The sequence below is a fragment of the Aquila chrysaetos genome, chromosome 5, assembly GCF_900496995.4.
Source record: "Aquila chrysaetos chrysaetos chromosome 5, bAquChr1.4, whole genome shotgun sequence".
Classification (NCBI taxonomy): domain Eukaryota; kingdom Metazoa; phylum Chordata; class Aves; order Accipitriformes; family Accipitridae; genus Aquila; species Aquila chrysaetos.
In genome coordinates this window covers 37,596,300-37,620,409 of record NC_044008.1, presented here as the reverse complement: position 1 = coordinate 37,620,409, position 24,110 = coordinate 37,596,300, and the positions used below count along the sequence as shown (strand labels likewise).

Genomic DNA, 24,110 nt, shown 5'->3' with positions numbered 1-24,110 from the left:
CTAGACTTCAAGCTTTTAATGAGCATATGATGCAACCAGGGATTTCTTGTTTCTTATTCAAGCCCGCTGATGTAAATCAATGTACTCCAAATGAACTTAATAAACAACATTTTCCAATAGGGGCTGATGCTGTCAAAGAAAACCAAACAAAGTTACCTTTGTGGTCGAGCATCTTGTGCACTGTGTGTCTTTGGCTGTCTCTCTCAGGAGTCATGAAGGGCAAAGCTGGCCGTGATAAAATCGGCCCTCTCACCATCTTCAGAAGCAACACTGCATTGCAAATCCAGTGATAGTTCCAATTCCCTCTGGTGCTGTTCTTGTAAAATTACCTGCACACTGGGTTAGGATCATAGGACCATAGAATCATAGAATGGTTGGGGTTGGAAGGGACCTTAAAGATCACCCAGTTCCCACCTCCTTGCCATGGGCAGGGACACCTTCCACTAGACCAGGTTGCTCAAAGCCCCGTCCAACCTGGCCTTGAACCGTTCCAGGGATGGGGCATCCACAACCTCTCTGGACGACCTGTTCCAGTGCCTCACCACCCTCACAGTGAAGAACTTCTTCCTTACATCTAATCTAAATCTACCCTCTTTCAGTTTAAAGGATGAAAAATACATTTATGTACCAAAAATCATGACATATATAAAATTATTCAAAAGACAACTAACGTTTTATAACAACTTGAAGATGGTTTTCAAACGCTTTCATTTGACTATAAGATACACCAACACAACCAACCCTGGCCTCATTGCTAGAGACAGGCATGTGATCAGAAGACACACAAAGCAACACACAGATGCGAGCACCGTAAGATGAGGGAAGATCAAAGGTGGGGATGAGTGATGGTACTTGTCCAGGAATTAAACAGACAAATATTAGGTAGGACAAATGTCAGGCTGGTGGAAAAAATATTTGATAGGTAGACAGGCAGGCAAATAAGCATTTGTATAAATGGAGAAAAAGGCGGAAGAAAATTGAGTGGATAGTGAGCTAGCTAAGGTGTTAAGAACACAAATATAAGTGTCATGCACACACAGACTTTTTTTCTTTCAACAAATGAAAAATGTAATTCTAGAAGCGTGGGGAATATTTGCCAGAGTTCAGTCAATTTTAGAAAAACATTCTGGGCAACTAAATTAATGGATTAAAATTCAGAGAAAATGTTGACGGTTACCAGGTTTGTCTATTTTGAATTTCCAAACAACTTTTCTTTGAGACATAGGTCAGTATGCATTTTTAAAGTAAAACGTTAATTTTAAGACATGAAGTGGATATGAACAAGCTCAAACATTTTGCTTCAAGATGAGTGACAGCAGCTAACCATAGCTCAGAATTAAAATGGGGAATGATCTGACTTGTCAAGAAACACAAAGAGGAGCAGGTGGATAGACTAGATAACCACTTACGGTCATTGTCATGCTGCTTCCTCTAGCCCGTAGGAGGGAACTTGTGTGAGCTTGCAGTGTAGCTAGGTGAAAAAGGAGATTTTTCCATGCTATTTCCAGGAGGGCTGAATCATTTTTTTTCCTTCCTATGTTCTTCCTCTGACCTGAGGATGAATATAAGACTTAAAGGACTTGCCTGAAGTGGGAGGAGAATTCAATGGGATGAGTTTAGTTTCTTTGTTTACTTCTGTTTTGAGGGGAAGGCTGTATCAACAAGCACCAGCAACCAGTAGTTTTACTGTTTTCTGAAACTCCCAGCATGTTACTTCAGAGGTGTTTGTGCCTCAGAAGAAAAGCCTCCGTGCCCTCCTCAGGAGTAATCTGCACTAAGCGTGTCTGTAGGAAACCAACTGCCAGCTCAGATCACAGCTATAGTATGTGAAGTTACAGAAATTATCCTTGAATATTCCCTAGAAGAGGACTTCTCTTTTAACTTTTAGCTGCTTACAAGCTAGAAGCTTGGTCTCAGCTCACCACTCAGGATCCCTCTGTAGTTGGTGGAGAAGGATAGGCATACCTGCAATTTACTTCCTCTCCTCCTCAGAGAGGTGTCAAGCACAACAGGATGAATCCTCCTCAAAGAGAATTTAAAAACATTTTTAAAAATTTTTAAAAAATTCTCAGACCTTCATGTAACACATATAGGGAGAAGTAAAATGAGATTTTTGCAGCTGAAATCGGTCACCAGAACTCCACTTCTAATCAGCAGAAACCGGAACTTCTGGAAGACAACTCAGCCGATTGCTCTTTGTCTGCTGCATCAGGATGAAATCAGACATGATCTAGAAGTGCGTGCCTGCCTCCCTCCATAGAGAGATTTACACTGGGTGCCCTGATGATTAAATTTGATGCAGAAGTTAATAGTTCCTACAAAGATAAATGCCTCTGCCTCAGGGCGTGATCCCTAGCTTTCAGGACTACAGAGTCACACACATTACCTGGTGGTGGTGGCTAGCGTCCTAATGGGGACTTGTGCTGACACTGCATAGCTCTCGGCCCAAGTCTCCTCTTGGCCCTGTGTGACATTCCTGTGTGTCTCAGACATAATACTTCTTTTTTCTGGGTGTTGCTTTTCCATTCGAAGCACCCAAAATAGAATGAATGGTGTAATGCAGCTTTTCAGAGTAATGATTTTGTACATACTGTGATGCTGAGGGTAAGTGTTTCATTCCCAAGGTTATAGGAAGGGGCTGAGTGCAGGTGTCAGAAAACAAAGGAGAGATTAAATACTTCTGGAAGGCTATTTTGGTGAAAGAAGCCAAACCTTGCCTTCACCCAAAGTCCAAGCCTGCTACCTAGATCCCTTTAATAGCACCTCTGGAAAGTGGTTACTCCACCTTTGGACACTGATCTGCTTCGGTATGCAGACCACTGAGTGGGCCCTCCCTTGCTTGAGGCTCAGCTAACTGAACAGGATGTGGAAAACTACTAGACAAGACATGAGACACTGCTGGTCATGGTGGATACCAAAAGCTAGAGAGCTCTGTGAAGGGTGGCTGGGGTGCATGAGTGGTTAAGGAGGAGTGTGTCACGACCCAGACTGGACAGACCAGGGAGTCGTGTTTAATTTGAAATTCCCTCGGGCTAAATTAAGGTGAAATGACACCAAACGATCAGTTAAAGATTTTATTCATGACAGAAGCAAACTGAACTGGGGAGGCGTGGTAGTAAGTGGCAGGGTTTCTCACAACAGGAATTGGCATAGGACTACTTCTGTAAACCGTGTAACCATATACATCAATTCAGGGAATAAGGAGATCCCTCCCCTTGAGTCACGAGGATCGGAGCAGACCCCCTTGCTTTCCAGACTCCTCCTCAGAGAAGGGCCCAGGGGCGGCTGGATCCACTCGTAGTCTCAGACTTGGTCAACGGTTTATGTCTTGAAACGGATGAGGTGTAGGGCTTGTGGAAAAGGAGAAAGGAAAGAGAGAAGAAGACAGAGAGAGAGAAAGGAAGAGAGAAAGACTTCACCGGTCCTGGGTCCAGCGTTGGTTCAGTCAGCCGAGGAGTCCAGTCAGCCGACGGGTCCAGTCCCGGTGGGCTTGTGCGCCCGGGGCTTCAGTTTGTGTCCTTTTATCATCCTTGCCCCTCCTTCGGGCGGGCACCTGAACTCTTCTGGCTAATGAGCAGTTTGTGAGCCTTTGGGCCTGGGGGTCGTTTGTGGAGTAACTTCTCCTTCCCTGCAGACTTGACCATTGTTTGATCTTTGTATCAGAACAGCTTATCAGAACAGGGAGCTGCGCACCCTCCAGCGTGCCCTCTCCCTCCTCTTGCTGCTGTCTGAGCTGATGGGCTTTTCACCTTGGTTCCTTGCTGTACAGTGTTTGTCTTTAAGCAGAACTTGCCCCACCACAATGTTTGAGACGTTAACTCTTTCAGTCTCTCACAGAGTAATGTGAGAAATGGCCAAACTTAGTGGAAAGAAACAGATCCTGCCAGAGGGTTGACTCGAGTCAAATGTTGACAATATCATTCTCAGGCTTTGTGAACCCAGAATGTAACACATGCTAGTTCTCTTCGGCTGTACAGAAGGTCAGAATGACAGGAGAGTCATTCAGCTGCCTAAACATAGCCATCAAGTAATCATTTAATACCTTAGATTATCCAGGACAACTGCACAGGGCTGTCAGCTGTGCCTCAAGTCCCGCAGGAGACACACATGCTTCTGTACTGGAAGCCGGAGACCAGATGGGGTACCACAAGACATCTAAAAATGATGGAAGAAGCATCAAGTCCTTGAACATCTTCCCTGAGTTAGATCTACGCAATTAACTTCTAAATGTGTTAAACTACACGAGATAATCAGTAGTTTTTCAGTCTCTTGCAGTACGGTGTCCTTTGGGCCTCTTTCCTTATAAATGTGAGAGGTGGAGTAACCACATTCTGAGCCTTCTCCTTGATTTAGTCACTTTCCTCCAGGGAAGATTTTTCTCCCTACCGTTTTTTTCAGGGCAGATCTCACCTCCTGGTTCCTAAGAGTGTAGATCAAGGGGTTCAGAGCTGGGGTGACAGCACTATACATGAGAGACACTTGCACATCCCTTTTAGAGGAGCTTCCTGAGGAGGGTGGTGTATAATTGAAGAGCACTGGTATGTACAACAGTGCCACAATGGTGAGGTGGGAGGCACAGGTGGAGAAGGGCTTCCATCTTCCTTCCTGGGACCGGACTTTCCGGAAGGCGAAGGAGATGATGTAGAGGTAGGAGAGGACTATGAGAGTGAAGGGCCCTAGAGCAATAGCTGTGGTGACAACATTGAGGAGGGTCATGTTGAGGCTGGTGCTACTGCAAGCCAAATTCAACAGTGGCTTGATGTCACAGAAGACGTGATGAATGTGGTTGTGGCCACAGAAACTCAATTGAGAGGTCATGACTGAGTGCATCATGGCATGTACAAAACCAGTGGACCAGCTGGCCACAGCCAGCAGCAGACAAGTCCGTGGGCTCATGACAAGGGCATAGCGCAAAGGGTTGCAAATGGCCACGTAGCGATCATAGGCCATGGTGGCCAGGAGCACAGCCTCAGTACTGCCCAGGAAGTGGAAGAAGTGGAGCTGGGCCAAGCACCCACCAAAAGAGATGGGCTGATGCCCAAAGAGAAAGCCAGCCAACATCTTGGGAACAGTGACTGTGGAATAGAAAATGTCCAGGCAGGACAGGTTCCCCAGGAAGAAGTACATCGGTGTGTGGAGCCGGGGCTCAGTTATCACCATGGTCACAATGGCACCATTTCCCAGAAGACTGGTCAAGTAGAGCAAGAGAAAGGAGATGAAGAAAAAGTGCTGCAGGCCCTGGATATCGGTGAGGCCCAAAAGGATGAACTCACTGATGACCTCTGTCTCGTTCAGCATTGCTAGAACAATAAGAAGCAAAGGCACAATGTCAAGGTTCCACAGCTGTGAGGAGTAACAGTATTACAAAACTCGTTTGTTTCTGTGCTATTTTAATACAAACAAATGCAGAAAGGAGCAAAACGTAACACATGTAACCAAACATAAAAGCTGCATAGAAGCTCAAGGAATTAACACGGACGAAAAGAACTTTAATGTAGTCTTGTGCTTTCTGTCTACAACAGAGTAAAACACTACAGAGCGGAAAATATTAAAATTAAAACTTCCATCTATGCATAACAGCAGAATATGTAAGATTGCTGCTTCTTCACCTTCAGCCACGTTCATATTTCAGTTCTGCTCATCTGTAACTTCCTGCTACAACCTTTAATCTTATCAATAAAGCTTCTAGCTCGTGATGTGAATCACTCCTGATGCTTTCTTTCTACTGTTACGCCTACATTTCATTAAGCCAATTTCAACTCTCACATTTCTAATGCTTACCATCTCTTCTGGACAGTTCTTTGATCTTAAAAATTGCACAATTTCCATTTTTTTATCAACAGCCACCAGAAGGTGTTCCAAGGTACCATACAATCATCAGCATTTCTTTTGTATGTTGCTGAGACTAAAGGCAGAGGATGCCTTAGCATGGGATCACAAACTGTTTTTGTTATTGGACTGTATACTTTGCCCAAAGAATGTCTTTTTGTTGAGCAGCAGCAGATGAATGGGACAAAAGCCAGCATCTCGTCTCCTACAACACTGTGATTTGCATGAGTGCATGATTCCATGACTGAATTTGCAGGAGCCAAGTTAGCTGGTGCAAGTTCCAGACAAATTGGCTCATCCCACTAAAAGCTGATTGTACTGCCCCACTGAGACAATATGATCAGTTCTGTCAGTATCGCTAGTCTTCTAAAATGCAGATGAGTAAGCACATGCTTTCACTTTTTCTCTGTTTCGGGTAAGTTTGTTTATCGCTACAGGTAAGTCCCAACCACATACAATAAAGAACAAAGTCCCGAGATTATTTTACTAGGACAGGTAGGCACAGGTATTTCTAGCTGACAATATAGACTGCAAATTCTACAAGATGAGTAGTCTCCTCTGTACATTCAATGCAGTGGGGATTAATACTGATGAATACAACTAATGTAAGAATAACTACTTCCAAAATATTTCTTGTAAAGAGGTTAAAACACATATAGACACCTTTCATAGTCTTTCTTGTCCGTTCCATTGTACTACATACTTTTATTGAAAACAGGTGATTTTTGAAAGTCATTATCATATATCTCCAGCCCAGTCACTCTTTTTCTCATACTTCTTTGGCTTATTATTTCAGCATGAAAACAGTAAACAAACAGAAAACTGATTTCATGATAAAAGAACATGAGCACGTAGCCTAAAGGTAATCTATGCACACATGCGTCCACCCTAAAAACCTGATCATATTTCTCTGAAAATACTTCTAGTCTGATCCTTGAACAAACTCTGTTGGAAACATTAGGTTTGATAATATAGCCTTATAGACTTACCAAAATTTTAGTCCGTCACCTGCATTTGAAGAGGTATAGGTGCAATTCCAGTTTTAAGACTCTCGCTTAAACGCAAATGCAAAGAAAAGACTTTGCATGCTGAAGCTTGCCAATTTTTTCAACTATATAGATTACGTAATAAAGAAAAGATAATTCTGCACAAACCTCACCTCACTAGCAAGCAGCATTTTTCTCATGGTAGTAGGGCCCTCTGATAGTGAGCCAGAAAGCAAAGCTGAGGACAAAACAATTTATTTTGTGGGGTTAAAAGACTGAGAATTTCTGTTCCCCTTTTGTCTTCCGTATCTACTTGGCATTCTTCTAGCTGAGAGATTAATACTTCAGGTGTGATGAAAAGGACTACTGCAAGTTCCCAAGGGGTTGTAGTTATTCCAGGTAGGTAGGATGCAAGGAGGAAGCTTTGCAAACTGTACCAGAAATCTCTGATGACCTAGTTAGAGAGTGGAAAAAGTCTTTTTATCATGTCCAGAATGTGCAAAAATCACAAACCAACAACATCACATGGGAAGTAAATTTCCTATTGCTTTGATCAGTCTCCCGAGATGAGATTTGTGAATCAATGGTGAATTGCACAGCAACGAACAAAGTGTTCCCTAAACATAATGCATAATGAGCCACCTGCAAAACAGAAGACAAAAAATGAAAAACAACCCCAAACAAACAAACCAACCCCTCTGCCGTGCCCTGCCCCCCGTGCGCGCGCCCCCCCCCCCCCCCCCCAAAAAAAAAAAAAAAAAAAAAAGGAAAAAATGAAACACGGGTATCGCCACCTTGGTGCACAGAGTTTATGGCTGAAATTTCTACTGGCAATAGAGGCATGAGTTGTGCAAACTCAGCTGAACTGGAGGAGTGTTTAGGCAACATTTCCTAAATCTCTTTCAAATACTAGATTTTGTGAAACCTAGTATAGTTCAGATGTCGGTGTGTAAGTCCCGCAGGAAATTTTGAATCACACAGATGCCTCTTTCTAGGCAGGTGGCTTTAACATTTCCTCTATAAAGCTCCTGGTAGCTCAGCTCCAGCCTGATCGTGGGTTTGAAAACCCAGTATGTTCAGCAGTTTTGTAGACCCACAAAATAATGTAGGTTGGAAGAAACCTCTGCAGTCTCCGGTCCTTCCCCCGCTCAAAGCAGGCTAACTGGATAGGCTCCTGTCCAGTTAAGTTTTCAACAACTTCAAGGATATTTAGGCAAACTCTCTGGGCAGCCTGTTCCAAGTCTGAGTACCCTAAAGGTGAAAAAGTATTCCCTAGTATCTAATCCAAATTCCCCATGTTCCGACTTGCGCGCATCACCTCTCATCTTATCACCGTGCTCCTCTGAGAAATATTTGCCCCCATTTTCTCTAGGAGAATCCACCCCCACACTAAGTAGCTGCAGACAGCAATATGATCTCCTTCCCCTAGGACGGGACAAGGATGAAGAAATTCAGTCTCCCAGCCCCTCCTTGTCCTTGAGGTGTGTCAGACCACTAATCGCCCTGGTGTCCCTCCACTGGACTCGCTCCACTAGGCAACGTCTTTCCAGTACTGGGCAGTCCAACATTGGACACATTCTTCCAGCTGTGATCTCAGAAGTGCCAAAGAGAGGGGAAGGATCGCTCCACTCCACCGGATGCCTGTGCTCTTGCCAATGCAGCCCAAGATGCATTCCTTGCAACAAGGGCTTCCTTGCAGCAAGGGCACACTGCTGGCACACATTTGACTTCTTGTCCACCTAACTCCCAAAAGTTGCTTTTTCTGCAAAGCTGCTTTCTACCCAGTCATCCCCTGGCCTGCCCTGTGGCCTGAGATCATTCCTTTCTTCCCAGATGTACAAGTTTTCATTTGCTTTTGTTGAACTTCATGAAGTTGCAGCCTGACCATTTTTCTGGCCTGTCAGTGTCCTCCCCGAAGACAGGCTCTTCCCTCCAGTGCATCACCACTTCTTCCAGTTTGGAAGCATCAGCAAACATGCTGAGAGTGTGCTATTCAGGCTGTTAATAAAGAAATTAAACGGTAGTAGTCACAGTACTGATCCCTGAGAAAGACCACTAGTAACTGGCTGCTAGCAGGGCTTCCTACCACATAGGCATTTGAGCCTGGCAATCCTGACCATTGACATTATTGGCCACTTGCCCAGTGCGTATCTTCCAAATTTAGATCTAAGGAGTCTGTAGGAGATTGTACCGAAGGCCTTGCTCGAGTTAAGGTATACAACATCCACTGCCCTCCCCTGTCTATCCAGACAGTCATCTCATCGTAGAAGTCAGTCAGATTGATCGGGCCTGATTTGCCTTTGTTGTAATCATGGTGGCTGTTCCCAACCACCTTCCTGTCCTTTGCGTACCTCAAAATGACTACCAGAAGGATTTATTCCATCACCTTTGCAGGTACTGAGGTGAGACTGTAGTTCCTCAGCTCCTCCTTCTTGCCTTTCTTGAAGAGGGGTGTGACGTTTGCCTTTTTCCAGGCATCAGGACCTCCTGTGGTCACCACGACCTTTCAAAGACAAAAGAGAGTGAACTTGCAGGGGCATCAACCAGTGCCTTCAACACCCTTGGGTGCTTGCCATCCAGTCTCCTGAACTTTTATATGTACAGTTGACCCAAGTGCTCTAACTGTGTCTTCTTATCCTGCTCATGCTGCTTTACTCCCACATGCTCTGCTAATAGGCTTAAGGAACTGGGAACCCTGAAGGCAGATGTTATCGGTGAAATGTAAGGCAAAAAAGGTATTGCATACCCCAGCCTTTTCAACGTCCTGGGTCACGAGGTCTGCTGCCCATTGACCAGTGGACTTACATTTTCCTTAGCCTTCCTTTTTCTGTCAATGTACTTCTAGAAACAATTCTTCTTGCCCTTCCAATACCTTATTAGTTCCAACTCCAGCTGAGTGTTGGCCTTCCTAACTCCACCCCTGCGTGGTCCATATTCCTTCTGATTTGCCTGTCCCTGTTTCCACCTTCTGTGCACTTCCTTTCTTGTTTGAGCCAGGGGAGTCAGTCATCACCCCAAGGGTTCCTGGTATTTTTTCTGAAGAAAAACAGCCGCCCACACAAGATGTGGGAGCAATACAGAGACTTGGCTGTCCTACATACCACTCTAACAGTAAGACAGTTTTGGTTATGCTCCTTCTATGACCCGCCTCGGTCCAGTAGCTGACACCACAGGCTGCAGGGCATCCACACCCCCGGTCTGACTCCAGTAGCTGGTACCAATTTTCACTCACAGACGCACAGGTCCCACCAGTAGCTGAGAAAAGATTTAATAAGAAGATATAAGGTGATGGGACAAACTGCGGAGATGGGGCGCAGGCCTCAGCCAGACAAGTGCACTGACGGGCCCTGTTTTACATGTGACCAGCCCACTTTATACCCTTTTCTGTCTACCCTCCCTTTGTTCCTCCCTGTTTCCCCTTCATTGGGTCATTGATTGACCAGATTTGGTTCTCCTCACCGCCTCCCTTATCATTTGTTGGTCAGATTTGTGTCCCTGTAAGTTCTCATTCATCGCTTCCTCCCTTTCTTATCATCCCTTGTTGCATTGAAGAAAGTCCTTGACCAGGTACCCCTAAAGGAGCAGGCACTGCCCTTCCACATATCCTTACAACAGTGTTTAATTTTTTCACTGTACAGGATACATCTACACTGCTTTTCCTAGCTTTGTTTAATGGCCCATGACTACTCACTATGTTCGAGGGAGAAATTCACACTGTCCAAATGAGAAGCAGAGTGCCGGGGGGTGTGGCACGCGGTGACTTCAGGCCCCACGCCAGCATAACACCACAAACAGGAGCTTTGGGAGTATACGTTTCAACTGAAGACATGTTTATACAAGCGCAAGGTATTTACTTAACCCAGCAGAAGAAGTGGAAAACTGTTTGTATGAGGGAGTGGGTTAACTGCAAAATGCCAAGCGACTCAGTGTATTCTTAAGTTTTCTGCAACTGTACAAGCATCCTACCTCTTGCCCACTCCCCTCTCCTGTGGAGAGAAAATCAAAGGGAAGTGGAAAGACTCGTGGATGAAGGTAATGACAGTTTAATATGGAGAGCAAAAGCTGTACACACAAGCAAAGAAGGAATTAATTCACTACCTCCCATTGTCAGGCAGATGATCAGCCACTTCCTAGGAAGCAGGGGCTCAGCATGCCTAACTGTTGCTTGTGAAGACAAAGACCTTAACCATGAACATGCGCCCTTCCTCCTCCATTCCCTGAGCTTTTATTGCTGAGAAAAACATCATATGGTGCGGAATATCCCCTTGGGCAGTTTGAGTCAGCTGTCCTGGCTGTGTCCCCTCCCAGCCTCTTCCCTACCCCCAGCCTACCGGTCTTTGTGGGGGGTGGGACTGGAGAGAAAGACTTGACTCTGTACAAGCACTGTCCAGCAATAGCCAAAACATTGGTGTTTGAGCCACAAATGCAAAGCACACACCATACGGGCTGCTGTGAAGAAAGTTGACTCCATCCCAGACAGACACGGGTACAATCTCCACCCTTTATTCCATACCAACTGCATCATGCTCAGGTCCAACCTTATCTGATACACCTGACCATCCCTTTCACACATTGTTTCACTTCTATAGCCTACTCAAACCTTTCCACTTATCTAACCCACACTGCATTAAAATATTTCATTCTTCTACCTCATATGTTTCTTTTTATTTCCCATTTTTTCTGTTTCTTATTCCCCAAATCCAACCAATCTTCCCAGGCTCAACTTCACTCCTTCATTCCCAAATCTTCTACCTCCCCCCAGCCCCAACCTGCGCAGGGGATATGAGGAATGGGGGGCTGTGGTCAGTTCATAACAGTTTGCCTCTGCTGCTCCTTCCTCCTCACGCTTTTCCCCTGCTCCGGTGTGTGTCCTCTCTGGGTCTGCAGTCCTTCAGGATAAACCTGCTGCAGTGTGGGCTGTCCCCATGCCACAGTTCTTCTGGAGAACAGTTCTTTTGGAGAACAGTCCACTTTGGGGACTTAGGTCAGGCAGAAGTGTCCCTGACAGGTCAGGGTCTGCAGCCGTGCGGCTGAACATACATGTGTTCAGCTCGTCCAGCTCTCGCTTGTGACACTGCTGGGCCTGGCAAAGCTTGCTTCCACCCTAATAAATACACAGGTTATGTTACTTTAACAGTAAGCATAACCCCAGAATGATTTTTGCCCTGCTCTAGGTCTGCATTTCTTTAAGTACAATTGGTTGTTACAGTTTTTGCTTGTTCCCTGCCCCCTCCCCCAATAATAAAAGCATACCCTCCAGTTTCCTTTCATATTGAGATGATTTTGGTTTCTTTTGAAACAGCTGTGAACAGTTGTTCCATTATCCTCCCTGAGCCTCAAGGGCTCCTAGCCTCTCCTTGCCTTTTCAGAGCATTCCTCCAATGTATGGTGCATGTGCGTGCATGCATGTGCATGGGTGGGAGTTTTTTGATTGGCCACAGGTATATTCCCTAAAGCATCTGGCTGGTGATTTGCATGATGAAAGTGCATGAGGTAATTAAGAATTATTATTTTTCAAATATTCATGCCCTGTCTGAGCATGCAGAGATGCAGTTGTGACAGCCAAAGCTGAAATGGAATTAAATCTGGCCAGGGATGTCAAAGACAGCAAGAAGTGCTTCTGTAAGTACATAGGTGACAAAAGGCAGACTAGAAAAATGTGGGCCCATTGCTGAATGAGTTGGGAGATCTGGTGATACAGGATATGCAAAAGGTTGATGTACTGAATGCCTCCTTTGCCTTGGTCTTTAGTAGCAAGACCAGGCTTCAGGAATCCCAGGCCCAAGAGATCAGGGAGAGAGTTTGAAGCAAGGATGGCATATCCATGGTGAAAGAAGAGCAGGTCAGGGAACACCAGTCATGCATAAGTCCGTGACCACTGATGGCATGCTCCGATGTGTGCTGAGGGAGCTGGCTGATGTCATTGTGAGGCCACTCTCAATAACCTTTGAATGATCATGGTGATTGGGAGAGATGCCTGAGGACTGAAGGAAAGCAAATGTCACTTCTGTCCTTGAAAAGTGTGAGAAGGAGGACCCAGAGAACTACAGGTTGGTCGGCCTCACCTTGGTCTCTGGGAAGGTGATGGAGCAACTAATCCTGTGAACCATTTCCAGGCACATGAAGCACACGAATGTGATCATCAGGAGTAGCCAGCATAGCTTCACCAAGGGGAAATCATGCTTCACCAACCTAATGAACTTCTGTGATGAAAGGACTGGTTTGGTAGACAAATGGAGAGCAGTTAGATATGCCCTTCTTTGCACTTGCTGCAATGAAGGTGAATGGTATCCTGGGCTGAATTAGAAGGATGTAATCCTTCCCTTCTACTCAGCACTGGTGAGACTGCATCTGGAGAGCTGTGTTCAGTTCCGGGCCCCTCAGTAAAAGAGAGACATGGTGTGAGAGACTGAAAAAGTTAACGTCTCAAACATTGTGGTGGGGCAAGTTCTGCTTAAAGGCAAACACTGTACAGCAAGGAACCAAGGTGAAAAGCCCATCAGCTCAGACAGCAGCAAGAGGAGGGAGAGGGCACGCTGGAGGGTGCGCAGCTCCCTGTTCTGATAAGCTGTTCTGATACAAAGATCAAACAATGGTCAAGTCTGCAGGGAAGGAGAAGTTACTCCACAAACGACCCCCAAGCCCAAAGGCTCACAAACTGCTCATTAGCCAGAAGAGTTCAGGTGCCCGCCCGAAGGAGGGGCAAGGATGATAAAAGGACACAAACTGAAGCCCCGGGCGCACAAGCCCACCGGGACTGGACCCGTCGGCTGACTGGACTCCTCGGCTGACTGAACCAACGCTGGACCCAGGACCGGTGAAGTCTTTCTCTCTTCCTTTCTCTCTCTCTGTCTTCTTCTCTCTTTCCTTTCTCCTTTTCCACAAGCCCTACACCTCATCCGTTTCAAGACATAAACCGTTGACCAAGTCTGAGACTACGAGTGGATCCAGCCGCCCCTGGGCCCTTCTCTGAGGAGGAGTCTGGAAAGCAAGGGGGTCTGCTCCGATCCTCGTGACTCAAGGGGAGGGATCTCCTTATTCCCTGAATTGATGTATATGGTTACACGGTTTACAGAAGTAGTCCTATGCCAATTCCTGTTGTGAGAAACCCTGCCACTTACTACCACGCCTCCCCAGTTCAGTTTGCTTCTGTCATGAATAAAATCTTTAACTGATCGTTTGGTGTCATTTCACCTTAATTTAGCCCGAGGGAATTTCAAATTAAACACGACTCCCTGGTCTGTCCAGTCTGGGTCATGACACATGGACATACTGGAAAGAGTCCAATAAAGAGATCGTGAAGGGACTGGAGCACCTCACATATGAGGAAAGACTGGGAGAGCTGAGACTGTTCAGCCCGGAGAAGAGAATGCTCAGGGGGATCTTATCAATGTGTATCAGCACCTGATGGGGGGAGTAAAGAAGATGGAGCTAGGCTCTTTCCAGTAGTGCCCAGTGCCAGGACTAGAGTCAATGGGCACAAACTGAAACAAAGGAGGTTTTCTCTGAACATCAGGAAATGCTTTTTTACTGTGAGGGTGACTGAGCACTGGTACAGGTTGCCCAGGGACGTTATGGAGTCTCCCTCTTTAGAGATATTCAAAAGCAGTCTGGAAACAGTCATGGGAAACTGGCTCTAGGTGGTCCTGCTTGGGCAGGGGAGGGTTGGACCAGATGATCTCCAGAGGTCCCTTCCAACCTCAACCATTTTGTGATTCTGTGATTCTATAATACTGTCTACCTTAATTTCAGAATGGCTTTTGACATTGTCTTCCATAAGATCCTCACAGAGAAGCTGATGAAGTATGGGCTGGATGAACGTACAGTGAGCTGGATTGAAAACTGGATGAACGGTCAGGCCCAGAGGGTGGTGATCCATGGCACAAAGTCTAGTTGGAGGCCAGTAACTAGCACTGTACCCCAGGGGTCAGTACTGGGTCCAATCCTGTTCAACACTTAATTAATTATCTGTATGATGGGGCCTCAGCAAAGTTGCTGCTAACACAAAACTGGGAGGAGTGGCTGATGCACCAGAGAGTCAAGATGCCATCCGGAGGGACCTCAACAGACTAGCAAAATGGGCCAACTGGAACCTCATGAAGCTCGACAAGGGGAAGTGTAAAGTCCTGCACCTGGGGAGGAACAACCCCACCTAGGATGGAGGGATGAAGGCTGTGAATTGTTAGACAGATTAATAGATTAACTGAAAACCAGATTCCATTCCACTGCTTGTTTTTCAACAAATATTTCAAGATTGAGGACCTATCACCAAAGCTTAGACATCTGAAATTTAGAGATCCACTGTAAGTTGTTCTTCAACTGATACACCAGTGAATAGAAATCAAGGACCCTCTAGCCAGAGGGAGATTCCATGCTGACACCCCTTAGCGTGGTGTTGGTAGAGAAAGCAGCCTGTACATGGCAAAATGTTGTTTCTGTACAGCTTCAAAGTACAAGCAAGTGAGTTACTTATACCTGGTGGCACACTTTGAGGCAGTCATATTGCCCCATTAAGAACCACATTTCTTCAAGGAAGAAGGCTCAAGAGAGAAAAATATGGAAAGAAAGCATTAGCAATGCACAGCTCCAGGCAAATCCCAACCTATCATACTAATTCCTGAATGTCATGCAAACTCTGACATACCTTGCAAAGAACCTGACATCACTTTAAATGTCCTAAGAAAATCAAAAGTTACAAGCAACTCCAGATAGCAATCATCCTGTATGAAGTAGTTATCAAGACAACTGGGATGGCAGTGGGAAGTGCCTATGTTTTTCCTTCTTTTATAGAGGCAGTCTAGGACTGGTATTCAGTTATCTATACATAGGTGTAGAGAAACATTTTAGGCCCTATGGAGCGTCCCAGGTGGGCTCTAAATAGCATTCCAGAAGGATAAGGTATTATCTTAAGTTCTGGGTCACATCCATCATCCTGTGTTAAAAGTAGGATACCTTAAGTTGTCAAGAATTGTATTATAAATCTATGTTTAGACAATTCAATCCAGTCCCTATGCTGAAGACACATAAGTTTGGAGGTTTCCGTGTGGAGCTGAATCCAAACTTAAGTGCTTTTGCTAAGTGGAAAGATACACTGGACATCTTTGTTTTCTTTTTAGTGTTCATACATGGTACCAGGTCATAAATTGGGACTTTTCAATTGGCAGCAAAGGTATCTACATATGTGGATCAAGTTTCACATATAAAAGTTTGGCACCCATGTTCCCAACTGCTTCACTGTAGTTTAGTTTAGCACAGTATGAAGAATTTAATTCAGCTCTTCTATCCCTTTATCATGAACTTGTCATTTCATTTCCTCATCTTTTTTGCACTTTTTTTTTTTGCAAGGTCGTATGTGATACACGTGTTCTACCTTGCACGTACTCTAACTGCACCATGGTTTGGGGATTTATTGTGTATTCTAACTGGAATATCACTCTTCTGAAAGACTGGTGTAACACAGAGAGCTCTTTCCCCTCACCCCTGCAATCATAACACTACTTTTTGGTAAACACGTATAGTATCTACTTACAGTCTGTGCATCCTGTTTCTGAGGTTTTTAACCTTTACCTTTTATGCTTAACCACATGCAAAATTAACTTTTTTTTTGTTAATACCATCTTTCAGTAACAGCTGCATCCTATACTATTTCTGAAAGAACTGGGATAAAATATTCTGGAAATCTGGAATTTCTCAAGTAAATTACTTGCTCTCCTCTCCTCTCCTCTCCTCTCCTCTCCTCTCCTCTCCTCTCCTCTCCTCTCCTCTCCTCTCCTCTCCTCTCTTAGCAATCTATCCTTTCAAGTCTTACCAGTGAAGTTCAAGTCACAGCACTCAGTCTTATCTGTAAGGCCTGCTTGTCAGTCGCAACTATTTTCAGTGGCATGCAGCCCCTCTAGATCCCACTGCTATTGGGATTCCAAGTGTCAAAGGACCATAAAGACCTGGCCCACTGTTCACAAATGGCCTGTGTACCTATGTCATGCATATAACCTGTTGACCTTCATCCTCTCAACCCTGGTTATCTCTCTCTTGACAGGAACAGGATTGTGCCAATTCTTCCAATTGCTGATGTTGGCAGACATGGGGATATCTGTGTAGGCTTGTGGGGCCCTCTGTGCCTTCATCTGTGTTGCTCCCTAGGGCTTTCAGCACCCTCAGTGGTTTTGGGTACTGTAGTCTCTCTCTGAGACTCTGGCAAGGACTTGGAAAACTGGTCTCTCTTTTTATGGGCAGAGCACACCTTATATACAAAATCTTAACAGTCTAATGTAAGAATCGTTATTATTTCAGATCTAATTATTACAGAAAAGGATGTAATCTATGCAGAAAAAGTTTCAATAATAGTATAGAACAGTTGAAATATATCCATACTTCTTAGTTTTTGATCCTTTTTCTGATGCTATGCTCACCTTCACACTGCTCCACTGGGTCCTCAGGTCAGTGGTTTCAGTCTGGTGTTGTTGGTGAGGGTGTTACAGCAGGTTGTCAGCATGTACAATCCTTGCCCCAGAGAAGTGATGCTGATATTGTTAGTTTCTTCCTCCCTGAACCTGACCTGGAGTCATTTTTGTATGTTTGCTAACGTGCTTTTAAGCTTTGCTCTTTCTTCAGTCATCTGCAACTCCATGTTACATCTAGATTTTCTGTATGTGTCCTGTTTCATATATCTTAGGTACTTGTTCTTTGTTCTCTTCATTACCCCTGAAACCAGTTTTGTCCAGCTCTAGGTCTGCATTTCTTTATCTGACCATTGATGAGTAGTTTATTGCTGTCACGTCTCATGTGTCAAGCCTATACCTCATCTCTTATCATCCCATGCCTATTCCTCTACCCTTTCCAGGGTCTATCTACTCTCTGGCTCTCATACCCTTGGTCTACCTAGTAGCTGTCCCCGAGGCTCTTTGTCCCTTCAGTTGCTGGCTCCCTGATGATCCTCAGTCTCTCCAGTACCCCACTTATATGTGGTCTGTCTTCCCTCTCTTCATTTTCCCATGCTTTTCCTTCCTCATCCACCTTCATCCCTGCCTTTACTCCAGCTGTGGCCCTTTCCCTAAGCAAACCTGTATAAATCCCAAACTTTCTTGTTCATTCTCCAAATTTCTCCCCATGTGCACACACCCACAATAAGTTTTATACCCCTTTATGCAACAGTTCTCCTTAGTTTGTATAGCACTTGGGAGATAGTTTCACATGTTGAATCACCTTTGATGGTGTTTGGGTGGCTGAGTCAGATGCATGAGGCTGGTTGTATTCCCCATCTCACCATTGTTCCTCTCATCACTGCCTGTCTAAGTGAATAACTGTTAGCCAGATATCCTAACACAAATCATCATACTACCGCGCAGTAACAGATTTTTATTAATCCTTTTACAAAACTCTGACTTCAGTAAAATGATCCCTCCTAGTGGGATGGGGGAGACAATTGGAAGGGTAAGAATGCAAAAATGTGGGGGTTGAGATAAAGACAGTTTCATGAGGAAAAAAAGGGGGGAAAAAATCCAACCCCAAAACCAACCCAAAGAAAAGCAAAACAAGAAAAACAAGTGATGCAAAAGGTCCCCAATTGTTCACCACCAGCTGACCGATTCCCAGCCGGTCCCTGAGCGAAGGCAGCCCCCAGCAAACCTCCTTCTCCAGTTTTTATTGCTGACCATGATGTCATATAGTGTGTAATATCCCTTTGGTCAGTTGGCGTCAGCTGTCCCAGCTGTGTCCCCTCCCAGCTTCTTGCACACCCCCACCCTACTCGCTGGTGGGGCAGCGTGAGAAGCAGATGCTGTGTAAGCACTGTTCAGCAATAATAACTAAAACATCAGTGTGGTATCAACACTGCTTTCATCACAAATCCAAAACAAAGAACCATATGAGCTACTATGAAGAAACTTAACTGTATTCCCAGCCCAAGCCAGTACAACTAAATAGGAGAAATACCCATTGGCCTTAATGATATATAGAACTGTATGTGTGTTTTATTCTTTGACTCTTCTGCTGGGATGTGTGGCCATCACAGGCGTTGGTTTAAAGTTAATTAGAGTACATGGGATGCCAAATATACGAGCCAATTTGTGTTACAAGAACTTTCTGTACTGATACTTCTATACTTGAACTAAATTCAGTCATGTTTTCTGCTATTTGAAAACCGTGCATTTCTTTGTCATTTTCAACGAACTCTCTTTCACAGTCTTGTTTTTCAGAGTATAAGAGGTTTAACATGGGTGTTAAGATGCTGTATTGGATTAAGATTAGTCTATAAAAGCCTATCAAAGTTGATGAAAGTCTTAGTGCAGCACAAGTCCAGTAACAGTGGAAGGTCACAGCTGAAATGACTGATTTTATTGGGTTCACAGAAGCTTAAGCTGAAAAGAGGAATACAGTTTAGAAGAGCATATAAAAATCTCATCACCCATGCCCCAGATATTAGTTGGATACAGCTTTGTGTAATGAAAAGGGAAGCATATGGTCATAAGCATATTGGTCATATGCATATTGGTCATATGGTCATATGCATATTGGTCATAATCCATTGCTGAGAGCATAAATACTTCTGCACAAGCTGATAGAAAAAAAAAATTATAAAATTGTACAATGCCATTGAGAGAAATGTTTTTCTCCTTTTCCAGGAAGTTCTTCAGCATCTTTGGGGCAGTCACCATGGAGTAACAGATATCAGCAAAAGCTAGATGACCCAGAAATACATGGAAGACTGAAGCTGAGCATCCACTTTTATTACCAGCACAATAAATGCGTTCCCAGTCAGTGTCATTAGATAAATAAATAAAGCCACCAGAAATGGTGCAATCTGGGATCATTGGAAAGTCCCAGTAGAAGAAACTCAGTCACCACAGTTTGATTTTGCATTAACATTTTGTCAGCAGCAAGGAGACTGGGAAAAAAAAATTGTAAATTTGTGAAATCAAAAGATAAAACTTCAGGAAAACAGGCAGGTGTACCACAGTCATATACCAGGCAAGGAATTTCCTGTAAGGTGAGCAGTGTAGAGATACCACTGTACAAGTCACTAGTTAGAAGTTGCTGGGATGACTGTGTGTAGTGTCTGGTCATGCATGCTTGAGAAAGGTAATTCAGTGTAGGCCATCCAGAGTAGGAGTGCTGGTTAAATAGGGATCTCGGTCTAGACAATCTCTGCTCTCAGATATCTGCTCTCAGCCTCTTGTCTACTAGCTTGTTGAGAAGGTAATTTTATAATGTTCAGTTTCATCTCCCCTAACATGACAATGTTAGAATTGTCTCCCCAGCTCCACATATACTTGATGAAGTCATTTACACAATTTTAACTTATCATTCCTAGATAATGCAAAAGGGGCAAACGGAATCACTTGTAGATTGAAAAATAACATGAGCATAACACAGCAAGGAGGACCTAGGATGCATCATCTCCCACATGTTGCTCCTTCTTTGTGAATGATGACTGTGCTGCCATTTATGCTGCTGTAGGTCCATGAATAATATCTTAACTCAGCCCAAGCAGTCTGTTCCTCTTCTTCTTTGTTCCAGTTGCACACCAGGCTACCCGTGCTGACACCAATGTATTTGCTCATGATTTACATCTTTTTATTTATTATTTTTATAGAGCCATTTGTGATTGCCCCTAAATACATATTGTGAGGTTTCCAGAGAAATACACTTTTAACTTATGTGCAGATGACTATGGGGGTTTTTTTTGCCTAGTGAATAAAATGCCCCAGCAAGGAGTAGTGGGAAGTTCTGATCCAGCTAGAACAGATTTAAACAACCAGTACAATAATAACAAACCAGTGGAGAAAGGATATTTGGTAATATCAAAACATTTTTTGAACTCAGCATTAATGTTTTAATTTTATTTTTATATTTTTAGCATTATTACAATATTTTCTGTTTATTTTTTCCCTTTAAGGAAAATAATCTTCAAAATAATAAAAAAAGGCCTTTCAAGAAGCAGAGGTAGGTTCATTTTGAAAATGAATCATAGAATTACAGAATGTCTCAAGTCAGAAAGGAGCCATAAGGAACATGGCTAATAGGAACATGGCCATCAGGAACATATCCTAATCCTGCTCCTTGAAGGACCGCCTAAAACTAAACCATATGACTAAGACTGTTGTCCAGACACTCCTCGAACTCTGACAGGCTTGGTGCTGTGACCACTTCCCTGGGGAGCCTGTTCCAGTGACTGACCACCCCCTCAGTGAAGAACCTTTTCCTAACGTCCAGTCTGAACTTCCCCTGATGCAGCTTCATTCCATTTTCTCTGTCCTATGGCTGGTCACCGGAGAGAGGAGATCAGCACCTCCCCTTCTGCTGCCCCCCTTAAGGAAGTTGTAGACTGCGATGAGGTCACCCCTCAGCCTTCTCTACTCCAGGCTGAACAAACTAAGTGATCTCAGCTGCTCCTGGTAAGTCTTGCCTTTGAGGCCTTTCATCATCTTGGTTGCCCTCCTCTGGACATGATTTAACAGTATGACGTCCTTCTTATATTGAGGCACCCAGAACTGCACACAGTACTTGAGGTGGGGCCCCACCAGTACAATGTAGAGTGGGACGATCACCTCCCTCAACCAGCTAGCTATGCTGTGCTTGATGCACCCCAGGCCACGGCTGGCCCTTTGGGCTGCCAGGGCACACTGTTGACTCGTATTCAACTTGTCATCAACACGACCCCCAGCTCTCTTTCCATGGGGCTGCTCTCCAGCCTCTCGTCCCCCAGTTTGTATGTATAACCAGGATTACCTTGTCCCAGGTGGAGAATCTTGAACTTGCTCTTGTTAAATTTCATATGGCTGGTGATTGCCCAGCTCTCTAGTCTATCCAGATCTCTCTGTAAGGCCTCTCTACCCTCAAGGGAGTCCACAGCTCCTTCTAGTTTAGTATCAATGAATGACATAAATATTTATCTGGAAAAAAAAGCTAGGATAAAATACTTAGGTTTTCTAACATCATTTAGGCATTTAGTTGCCTCATTTGCTCATGTTTTGCTAATTTATTTATGCTAATATATTCATCTCCCTCTTTACAACTCCATACTGTCTTGGTGATTTTGCTACTCATAAAAAAAAATACCTCAGCCCCTCCTCCAAGAAGGAGGCATTCAGACAGAAATAAATAATGCAAACTTCTAATTTAATATTAAAATAACCACTTCATGTCTGACTTTGAAATCTAGAATGCAGAAATCCACCTCTTACCTAGTAAGGATTAATCTGTAACTAGTGGAGAGAAATATATATTTTCTTGGCATTTATCTCATGGATAAGATAATCATTCCTTTAGAATTCCTGTTTCTCTCTGTAATGACTACAAACAGTCAACAATTAATTGAAATATAAATGGCTACTTGTTAAGCATTTTAATCTGAACACATGAATACCTCCAAAGGTGGAGTGATTATACTAGCTCAGTAAGAAACATATAACAATAGTTAAAGGGTAACAATGCCAAAAATTAAAACTCAGTCATTGGTTGCCGGTCAGTTCTAGTACAAGGGTCTTGTCCCTTCCTACAGGCTCCAAACAGCATCAGCTTCTTAAGTTAGCTGTGAAAGGCCAGTGAGTTACTGAAGCTTCAAACAAGAAAATTGCCTGAGAGAAAAGCAATAGGGTGGACTCCTTGCAACACTTGCTCTGCTGACCTTGTTTAAAGAGGTGAAGACCCTCTCCCTGACAAACTGTTTGTGCTGTCTTAGAAGGCTCCTGGCCTCGGGGTATAGAGTCTGAAGCTGTTGCTGCTGGGGTGATTCTCTTTTTTCTCTAGCAATGCTCTTTCACTACTGTAATTCACCAAGCAATGAAAGAGTTTCAGCTTTATATTGCATCACAGCTAGTCTCAGGTTAAGCTATTTGCTTTAGCTGGTTATGTAAGAAGGCTTCATCTAAAGTCAAAAGAAAGATGTGTCTTCACAGGCAATTTCATCTAAAGCATCTTAGGCATTCATATCAGGCTGAACTGTGCCACTCCACACAGGTAAGAAAGAGATTGGTGCCTGTTGGTGAAGGGAACTCAGCTATGGGATTCCATTAGTCCTAAATACATCATCCTAAAGGTAGGAATCTAAATCTGAGTCTGCTTTTATAGTCAGTGGAGAGAATATACATCCAGGCTTTACTACAGGTTATGCTTCTGAGAAAAGAAAGAGGTTACTACAGCATTTAGGTCTTAGGAAGGTAAGTCAGGTTGGTAGACAATTCCATGATACAGAGAGACAAAGATGTGTATTACCTGTAGTATATGCACATTCTGCAGGACATCTGCCAAAGTAACTGAAAGTGGCAGGATATTTTTACCCTTTAAATGCCAAAGGTGATACTTAAAAAGGTAAAAAGATTAAAAAGAGAAAGGCACTCTACTACAAATACAAAAGGACAATTATACAATTCTTGGTGTATTGGGTGTACGTGGCCAGGTTTTAGAAGTGGGGAGCAGCAGCTCACAGAAAGCCCACGCTGGAGCAGGTTTATCCTGAAGGACTGCAGCCCCCAGAGAGGACCCACGCAGGAGCACAGCGAAAGTGTGAGGAGGAAGGAGCAGCAGAGGCAAACTATTATCAACTGACCATAACCCTCCATTCCTCATCCTCCTGCACTGCTCCAAGGGGGAAGATGTAGAAGATTTGGGAATGAAGAAATGAAGTTGAGCAGGGGAAAAGGGGGAAGGTAGGGGTTAGGTGTTTTGGTTTTGTCTTTGCTTCACACCATCCAAACTATTTTAATTGGCAATAAATTAAATTAATTTTCCCCAAGTCCAGTTTGTTTTGCCTGTGACAGTAATTGGTACATGATCTCCCTGTCTTTACCTTGACCCATGGGCTTTTTCATGTCATTTTCGCCCCTGTCCTATCCTGTTGAGGAGGGGGAGAGAGCTGCTGGGTGGGAGCCTGGCAGATGGCCAAAGACAGGCCACCACACATGCCTAAGACATCTGCATTCATACAAAGAAGAGAATGAGAGAATGAGAGAATTCACACAAATGAGAAAAAACACGTAACTCATGGCAGACCAGAAGCAGGGTAAGATTTTCATGGCATACAGTCAGGGAGCTGGGGCTCAAGTCAAACCTTTTGCAACAGAATATTAATGGCTCCTCTGTGATATTTCTCAACTGTGATGCACTGGTACAACAGCTTTCTTCTGGTTCCACTCGTTTGACTTGTCTTTCCAGATTTCTCAGGATACAAACCTAGACTATGCTGGAGTTGATTAAGTGTTAAATACTTCAGTCTTGAATTTACATCACCTAATTTTTCACCTGTGTCTTACACGGAGTTACCACACCATCATGGAGAGCACTTCAGATGACCAGCAG

General features: G+C 44.1%; 1 protein-coding gene across 1 annotated transcript; it reads right to left on the bottom strand.

Moving 5' to 3' along the window:
• Positions 1–4,274: 4,274 nt before the first annotated feature.
• On the bottom strand, positions 4,275–6,908 carry LOC115341675 (olfactory receptor 12D2-like). The gene is made up of 2 exons (XM_030015027.1): positions 6,819–6,908; positions 4,275–5,300 (listed from the first exon to the last, which is right to left on the bottom strand). The coding sequence occupies exon 2, from the start codon at positions 5,296–5,298 to the stop codon at positions 4,354–4,356; it is 945 nt and encodes a 314-aa protein (XP_029870887.1). The 5' UTR covers positions 5,299–5,300; positions 6,819–6,908; the 3' UTR covers positions 4,275–4,353.
• Between the last annotated feature and the right edge of the window lie 17,202 nt (positions 6,909–24,110).